The sequence below is a fragment of the Crocuta crocuta genome, unplaced genomic scaffold (assembly GCF_008692635.1).
Source record: "Crocuta crocuta isolate KB4526 unplaced genomic scaffold, BGI_CrCroc_1.0 scaffold303, whole genome shotgun sequence".
NCBI classification, from domain to species: domain Eukaryota; kingdom Metazoa; phylum Chordata; class Mammalia; order Carnivora; family Hyaenidae; genus Crocuta; species Crocuta crocuta.
Window position 1 is genome coordinate 1,899,725 of NW_027528276.1, and position 9,158 is coordinate 1,908,882.

The following is a 9,158-nucleotide window of genomic DNA, read 5'->3' on the forward strand; positions in this document are numbered from 1 at the left end:
TTAATATCTGAAATAGGAACCAGGCGCCTGGGCTGGAGTCCCCCACCCGCTCATCACTAGGGTCTCCTGCCCGGGTGCCCCGCACCCTCTGGTTCGAAAAAGAGAGAAAAGCAGCCAAAAACACACTTCAAGGGGACCCTGTTTTCTAGAAACGTTTCTTTATTTAAAATTTAAAACCATATTACTTCATACAGCAAACTGTGCACTTTGATATATCACAGTGTCTTAAAAAGGAAAATAATCAGATTTGTTTGGAAAGTTATTTACATCAGCCTAGAATGATTGGCAAGTAACACAGTTACTATGAAACCCAAATCGTTACAAAATGTTTACAAAAAACTATATTCATAGAAATTCTGCATGTCCACAAAGGGCATCCCCTGAATGGCCCAGAGACCAGTGTGTGGGAACCGCGGTGAGTGGGAGAGGGGAGCATCCAGGCACTCCGGTCTGGGTGGTGGGACAGGCCAGGGGTCTCACATGGCGCCGTCTGGGGGCTCGGCCCTGGGGTTGGGGACCCAGGTCCCCAGCAAGGGAGCCCCAGCCAGGAAGTTCGCCCAGGCAGAGATGGGGTGGGGGGTTGGAGCACAGTGGCATGAGGGCCCCTGGAGCCAGGACAGGCCCCTCCTCAGGGGGCTGGATTCAGATGTGCTCTGGCAAGGTGGGGGGAGGGGCCCAGAGGCAGATTAAGTGCACACCAGCCTGATGCATGGGACCAGAGCAAAAGGCGGGCTGCTGACCACACAGAAGCCCGCTCCAAGGACAACTGCCCTGCTGGAGGAGATGTAGAAGGGGAGAGGATGTAGGCAGATGGCTTGGGCCGCGCTAGGGCCGGAGGGCCTTGCTGGCTTCTCATCTTTCACCGGGTGTCACTGCGCTGTCCACATCTCTGGCTCCTCGGTCACTCCCTACCAGCTGGTCTCTGGGTCAAATGGGTCTGGGGAGGTCGTCTGCAGTGGGACAGACCTGCTGGCATTACTGGTATGCTTACAGCTGCTTCCCCACATCAGGAGGCCCCAGAGTTTCGGTGTGCAATATAGAGACCCAGTGCAGGCTGGTTTGAGGTCTTCTGTTCTAGAAGGCAGGGGATGGGGACAGGGTCCATAAGTGGGGCACTGGGACATTGCACTGGCATGCTGATGGTGCCTCTGGGGCCATTCTCTTGAAAAAGCACTTTTCTCCTAGCTGTGAACGGTGTCGTGTGGGAATCTGAGGCAGAGGCCTTTGCCACCTAGAATGTTCCAGCCTGTTAAGGTATTCCAGGCGGAGCCTGACACCTACCTGGCCATTGTGACAAGCACCAGTCTCAGGAGCCAAATCCCGGTGGGACACTGCTCCCCGGGCACAGGCTGTAGACACTGGAGGACAGACACAGGGCCTGTCGGTCTCTCCTGCCTTGACCCCCACCCCAGGAGGTGCTGGCTGGGCAAGGCCCTCCCTCCCACCCCTGTGGCTGGGTCCCTCTTCTTCCGGGTTTGGAGCTCGGATGTATGCAGGGCCTTTGCCACCTCCACGGGGCCCTCTGCGGCCCCTGCCCCAGGTGGCCTCCATTCCAGACTTTGCTGCTATGCCTCATCCCTCGCCTGGTCCCCACCCACGCTGGCTGGGTTATGTACACTCTGTGTGCAGACGTGCAGGGAGGGGTGCGTATACACATGGGATACGGGTCATATATACACTGTGCATATATATATATATATACAGCATATATATATATATCTTTTTACATTCATATATATATTGTACAGAACATTAACCTTCTACCAAAAACAGTTTTGTGACTTCACATATGGCCTCGGCTCTGAAACTTTAACTCTAGGGCAAATCCATGACTGAAAAATGAAAGCGTGATTCGAACTGGCATGGGGACAGAGGGCAGGGCCCTGCTCCTGCGGCAAGCGGCTGGGCCCATTCCAGATGCATCCGTTCAGCCTGGGAGCCCACGGCTCCAGATGTGTGTACTCCAGACCTGTCCACAGAACTGGGCTCACTTCTCGCATCTGTCCAAGGGGTCGGTCCATCCCAGATGTCAGGTCCTTACAGCTGTTCGTCCAGATCGCTGGGCCCCTTCCAGATGGCCACCCACCCAGGACCAGTCCGGACACGGGCCAGAGTTGGGCCACCTTCCAGATGTTTGCGCATATAGCTGAGGATGGGTTGGGGGGGCAGCGGGACCAGCTTCATGCTGAGTGCTGCAGCAACGGCTTGCAAACCTGCACACAGTACCCTCTGGAAAAGAAGGCAGGGAGGGAGCCTCTGACTGTTATCAGTCAGGGTGTGCCTGGGTCTGTCTTCTGTTCTCCTCCAGTGCAAGGAGGGGAGGGACTTCCCACCAAGTGGAACCTTCAGACCCCTCCCCCATCCTGGGTCGTCATGTCTGTCTGCCAAGTACACTGGGGAGGGAGGCGGGATGTGCTCTTGTAGTTGAGGCAGTCTTGGCTGTGAGGTGGGGGTGGGGAGGCCCTCCAGCCCTTCAGAGACTCAGAGTCAGCTCATCTGCCGAGAGAGCGTTATTCCTCTGGAGAGAAACTCGCAGAGCAGGGCCACCTGAATGGCAACAAAGCTGTCAGGGTTTTCTTCTCTGTCCACAGCAGAGAGACCAGGGACAGGTCACGGCGAGAGAGAGGAGGATGGTTCATTGTCCCAAATCCCCAGGGTGGCTGGTGTGGGGGGGGGGTCTCCTCACTGCTGCCCCTCAGTTTGGCCAGGCCGAGCAGCCTGACAGGAGGCACTGGTATTGTGGGTGGGAGACGCCGGTGGAAGGTGGGGGGTCAATCTGTGAAGGGAAGGCATGTGGGGCCAGGCAAGGACAGTCCGGCAGGTGCTCGGGCAAGTCCCATCTTCTGTTCCATTAAAACACATGTTTTCACTTCCACGGACCAACTTCAGTGCCGCATCATGTGTGGGCAGGGCCATCCTGCAGCTCCGGTTGTGCACCTGCTGGCACGGCGGGCTCAGCCTTTACTTCCTCTTGATCGGCCTCGATGGGAATACCTTGTCCCCCTCTGCTCCCCCGGAAGTAGCAGTGTCGCCCGGCGCCTTTGCTGTCCTGAGAGAGACAACAGCTCATGCTTGGGCAGGAGTGGTTTCCACTGCACTTTGAACACTGGGCCGGCCTCGAAGTCCAACAAAGGGCACCGGCCGGAGTTTGCACGTTAGCCACCCACGTGGACAGAAGGCTGGAGCGGGAGGGGGAGCCAGGCAGCATGTCACCCCAAATCATTTAATACCTTCTGGGGGACTTCCCTAATTGTACCTCCGATACCCACGATTCTTCCTTTCTCTGATGAAGCTCCTCCCGGCCCAAGCCCCCTCCTTCTCCCCTCCATCAGTCCTCGTAGGCGCACAGCCTCAGAAGAGCACGGCACGTTCATGGAGCGTCATACACGAGAGCACACGATCTCGACAAATCCTTGTGACGAATGATCTCTCCCCCACAACAGCAGTGCAAACAGACCCTGATTCCCTGCCTCCCTGATTGTCCATCTCTGCTTCTGCTGCGAGCTGGGAGCACATATGTGAGCGCAAACACACGTGTGTGCGGGCACGCTCCAGCCCCCACACTAAGAAACGCCAGTTCTGCGTGGCTTCTTGCACACATGCCCTGACTGGGCTGCCCGTCTGTCCGATCCCATCCTCCCTCCTGCTCTCTACTGCACTCATGAGCACCACCCCCCCGTGCACACACACACACGTGCACACATGCTCACACGTGGACCCCTTGATGACATGGCTTCTCCTTTTCAACACTTGACAGTGCTGCGGATTCGATCCTGTCCTCCAACCTCTGCCATTGGTGCATAAATGTGCACGCACGTGGACACACACACAAGCATACCTACTTGTACACACGTATGTATACTCACCAGAACCCCACTAAAACATGGCTTCTTTTGTTTTTACACGTATGGGGCTCTGCTGCCTGTCCAGATCTGTCTCCCTCATCCCAAACGTACGCGCACACATGTCAGAACCAAGGATTCTATTATTTCATGCCCTGGACTCTGTCAGATGTCCAAATCTGTCCTTCAGCCCCAGCCCCTAAAGCTCATGCGCGCGCACAGACACACACAGATACACATATATGCACACACGCACGCACACCTGCACGCAGAAGCTCATGACAGCATGGCTTTCCCTGTCATTACATGTTGGCGATGCCGCACGTCCAGCTCTCTTCTCCCGCCTCCCACGCGCACAGCCTGTTGGAGCTGCTGTGATTGTGGGAACCAGCTGGTTGGGTCCTGCAGCTCACAGCTGGGAGGAGGCATGGGATATATCGCATGCGTCAGCTGCAACACTTCTGCTTTGGGAGTTCCTGGGCGGCAGGGGGGGCGGGGACAGGAGGTTCCCCTTAACCCCAGCTGAGAAGGCCCTTGAGATCTAAATGGAGCTCTTCCCTAACCAGACTCCCCAACAGAAACAAGACAGAGGTGGAAGGGCAGTGACTAGTGTCTTCTGGGTCCCTGTCTGGAACCTCCAGCCCTCCCTCCCCTGCCTTCTGCCCTTGGCAATGAGAAGCCCTGCTGGCCCCATCATGTTCTCTTTAAGGACACTTGGCTCCTAACCCTTCCACGTCTCATTCTTCTTCTAGAATCTTCAGACTTCTAGAGCATCCATCCTACCTAGCCAGAACCCCCAGATCATCTGGTCCACCCCTGACTGTTGCCCCATCTGCTACGATGTCTTTGCTGTACCCCCAAACCCCACTAAGTCCAAGCTGCTCTGGACAAGAGACTGGGGCCAAGATGGCCTGTGTCTCTGTGTGGGGTCTTTGGTTAATTCTCCAGGAGGCAGCTCTTCTTTCAGCATCCTTGGGGCCTCTACCAGCTCTGATATCCTGTCCCTGAAAACCTCTTCTTCTGGGGAGCAACCTTAGGTTTGGCAAGTCCAGGAGACCAAGATTTCTTTAGGGACCTTCTGGCTTTCCCCATCTTACCCCAAAGTCAGCCTGTGCAGCAGGACCATGAGCCTTCTTCTGAGGAGGGGTGATGACTTTCACTTCAACTCAGGCTTCTCTTCTCCTTCCAAGATGACAGAAGGAAGTCAAGGTCAGTTGGCCAGGAATGGGGGGTTGCTGATGAGTAGATGGCAAAGAGCCCAAGCTCTCAAATACCACGAGGGTTTAGAAACAGCCCAGGAACCATCCAAATGAGGCCCAATGGCTCAAGGGCCTATGGGATTTCCATGGAATCCATTGTTCTTCTGGCTTCAAATATTAACTGACTCTCTGGTTTATCTTTTGTGAGAGATTCCCCGAGGGGCGGGGGGGGTCCTCTATCCTCTGGCCAGAAAGTAGAATTCGCTCTTACCTCTCCTCCCACTTTATACTCCTGGAGACCTCCTTGAGGAATGGGAGCTGCTGGACATTGTCCGTAAGAATTCAAAATGGCAGCCTCTGCGCATTCTCCTCTCTCCCGTACCACAGACTCCTCTTTTTCTCTATGGGGCTCTCTGCCTCCAACTTTGCAAAGATGGAGGCTGCCAAAAATGGTGCCAAGTCCAAGAGACCAGGACTATGTGAGCAGCCTCTGAGCGATGAAGGCCTTCCTTCTGCCCAGGACGTGTGGGGCGGCCACCCCCCATCTTCAGCTCCCAGTGGCAGCTCCACGATAGTCCTGCAAGTACCCATGGTTTGTCTCTGGTCTCACGGTCAAGGCCCAGGAGGCCTGGGCTCATGGGGAAAGAGTGGCAATATAAGAGCTGTTTCTCATTCTCTTTGGCCTCTGCAGGGCCGTGGTAGAAACTTCTGACTGTCGAGGAGAATTGAGGGGCAGGTGGAGTTTGGCCTGAGAGGCATGTGCTTCCTTTGGCCTTGGCTGTCTCGGCTGGCAGCTTTAGAAACCCTCAGAAGAAACGAGAGGCAAGCAGAGGCCTTCTGGTTTCCTGGTAGGTGAGGGCAGAGGGCTCCTGGCCCAGCAGGCAGGCAATGGCTCTGGTCCCCAAGCCCAGTGTGGGCACAGGGGAGGTGCCTTCCAGTCTCCTTTGCTTTCCTCTGCCCTGCCCCCAGGCCTTCGGTCCCCCACCCCGCCTGTGCTTAGGGGAACACAGGGGCCAGTGATGTGCTGCAGGCCATGCTGTCCTTGCCTGGAAGCCGGCGGTCGTTGAATGTGTGCATGTTAATGACGGCGTCAGTCTTGACCATCATGGGCGGCTGCGGCTTGTGCTTGACCCGACGCTGGCAGGTAAGGGAGAAACGGATCTCATCGGCTACGGTGCTGCAGAAGGAACGCTGGGGTGGGGGGGAAGGGCAAGGGGCACATGGGTGAGGCCTGGCCTTGCAGCCCCAGCCAGCGCCTCCCTCCTCCCAAGGCTGGGCCAAGGCTGCCTGTGTCTCTCACCTTCAGGCCACCCACCCCCTGCCCACTCAGGGTGACCAGTTTGGGAGGCAGCCTACAGAGCATTACACTCTCGGGTGGAGACTAAGGGAGGTAGGGCAGGTAGTATCCTCTTATGCCCATTTCACAGATGGGCAAACTGAGGTTCCGATCGGCATGCACATGAAAGGTTGAGGAGTTGACCTGTCTGACTTTCCTCCACTAGATTCTGAGGCCAGGAACCAAACCAGTTTCACCCCTGTGAGCCCAGCTCTCAGCACTAGGCCTGGCACTGAGGCAGGTTAAGAAACACCCGGTGAACATAGGGGTAACCTTTCCCCTGGGAGGGCTTCCAACTAAGGGGAGAATCACCGTGCTCCCACTCGGGGAAGTCCATCCAGCATGTTTCTCAAGGCGTGCAACTGGGAGGAGGGTCCCCGGAAGGCAGTTGGGTGGCAGTGGCTTCTGGCCTGGGTCCCTATGGATAGCCAAAAGGGACGGCGAAAGTACAGCTTCGCCTGCAGGCTTCTGGGGGTCGTGGCTCCTATGAGCCCAACGGACAGAGGCCGTCCTGTGACTTGCCTGGCAGACAGTGGGGGGCTGTTGATAGCTAAACTTGGCCATGGGGCCAGGGCGTGAGCTCCCAGGAAGCTGTGTGTGGCCTGTGCAGTGCAGGGGAATTCTGAATTCCGGCTCTGCTTCCTACTTGCTTCCCCTTGTTCAGCCACTAAACATAGAATAGAGTCCCTCTTCACCTCCCTTATTCATTCCGAAAATATTTATTGCGGGCCTACTACGTTCCATGCACTGTCCCAGATGTTAGGCATACAGACGTGAAAAAGCCAGATAGGTCCCAGCCCTCAGGGAGCTTAGGGTCTATGATGTGATAGAAACAGGTAATAAATTGGTGGACAAATAAATCACTTCAGAGAATGGTAACTATCTTTAAGAGAATAAAGGAGTGGAATAGGATAGTGTGGCGGCTGGGTGTGGGGGCAGGTGGGGAAGGCTACTTGAGTGGTGGCATTTGAGCTGAAACCTGAATGACCAGAAAATGCTAATAATACGGTGCTCTGGGGCAAGAGCTTTGCAGGTGGATGGGACAGCACGTGCAAATGGCCTGGGGCTGAAATGCGTTTGATGTGTTAAGGCCTAAAAAGGAGGCCAGTGTGTGTGGAGCAGAGTTAAGGGAGTCCAGCATAGGAAAGAGAAAGTCAGACAAGTAAGTGTACCAGGACCAGATCTTGTAGGCTTGTTGGTGCAGTGCGGAGCTCATTCCAATTGTATTGGGAATTCCTCAAGAATCTGGTTGTTCTTTTTTAATGTATTCTAATTTTTTTTAGCTGTTCCCTTTTATGGGACATCAAGGGTACCCCCACCCAATTTTTCCTGACCATTAGCGCTTCAGTGAACATCCTTATAAATAAAACTGTGTCTACTCTTGGCCACTTCCACTGGGTGCATTTCTAAACGTAGAGATTCACTGTCAAAATGTGTGGCCACTTTTAAGGTTCTGTCCATAACTGCGACACTGCCTTCCAAAAACGTGTCGACTTGGGCTGATCCCCACAATGTGGGAACAGGTCCCTTTCCTCTTGCCCAGGAGAAATGCGACACCAGGAATCTTTCCCCTTCCTCTCTGCTGACTTTGGCTTACTGATTACAAAGGGTCTGATTTCATTTCTGATGGATGTAAAAAGCGCCTGTTTTGAATGGGCCCCTCCACACAGGCCTTCACTGCAATCTCCTTCCATCCTGACCTCTGTCCCTTTGAACTTCTCTGTGAGAGGCACCTCCCTCCAGCCCTCACCTCACGTGCACTTTTAAATCACCCTGTAAGTACACGTTCTTAAGACACCAATGCCAGGATCTGCCACAGACCAATTAAAAACCATCTCTGGGAGTGAGGCCAGGGCATTAGCACTTAAAAAACTCTCTCCCTGTGATTCTAATTTGCTACCAGGACCCAGAAACATTGCTCAACCACACTTGAATTAATCAGATGCGTGGAGCAGAGCTCTCCTGTCTGTACACTTGGGCCAGATCTCGTAACATTCCTTTCTTTTTTAAACTTTTGATTATGGAAATTTCCAACTCTATGCAGGAGAGAGAAGAGTATAATGAATCCCTATGTAACCATCACCCAGCTCCAACAATGACCGCGGAGGGTTTTGTGCAGGGGAAACGACACGGTTTGAATTAAGTGTTAAACAGGGCACTGGCTGTGTATGGAGAGTGGAGAGCGGATGGGAGAGGGGAGGCAGGAAGGCAAGGCTGGAGGCTGTGGCCGGTAACAGCTGGAGGCGAGGGGGCTTGGCCAGCTCGGAACTGCAGCGGTGGGAGTGTGTGCTCAGAGTCAGAGCAGAGGTGCGGCCGGCGGGCCTCCTGGCGAGGGGAGGCAGGGCGGGCTCAGACGCCACGTGCGAGCCTCGGAGGCGCGAACCCAGCCGGAACCTGCCCTCCCTTGTCCCTCCCGTCCCCGCGCAGGCCCCCGTCCTCGAGGCTCACCTGCTCTCGCTCTGCTGTTTTGCGGAGCTTGTACACGAACTCGCCCACGGCCACCAGCACGGACAGGACCAGCCCGGCGGCCAGGACGATGAAGATGCCCCCGATCTTCTGGACGCCCAGGGCGCTGGCCTCTTTGTTCTCCTCCTCGGGACACCCGCTGCCCCGCCACCACTTCTCCTTCATGATGTGGAGCTTGTCCTCCTCCTGCAGCTGCAGGATGGCGATGGTGATCTTGTCCCGGTAGGGGGAGCCTGCGCGGGGGACGGGGTCCGGCTGGCCGCGGCGCTCGGCGCATGCGCGTTCGCCCTGCCAGCACCCCGCTCGGTGCGGGCC

The 9,158-nt window shown here is 55.6% G+C and overlaps 1 protein-coding gene across 1 annotated transcript in view; it reads right to left on the minus strand.

Moving 5' to 3' along the window:
• Window positions 1–6,037: 6,037 nt before the first annotated feature.
• The window catches only part of GRIK3 (glutamate ionotropic receptor kainate type subunit 3), a 230,191-nt gene continuing 227,070 nt past the window's right edge, over window positions 6,038–9,158 (minus strand). Inside the window, exons 15-16 of the mRNA XM_077753181.1 lie at window positions 8,826–9,076; window positions 6,038–6,232 (exon numbers count right to left, since the gene is read on the minus strand). Coding sequence (XP_077609307.1) covers window positions 6,038–6,232; window positions 8,826–9,076 — 446 coding nt within the window. The remainder of the gene's footprint in view (window positions 6,233–8,825; window positions 9,077–9,158) is intronic.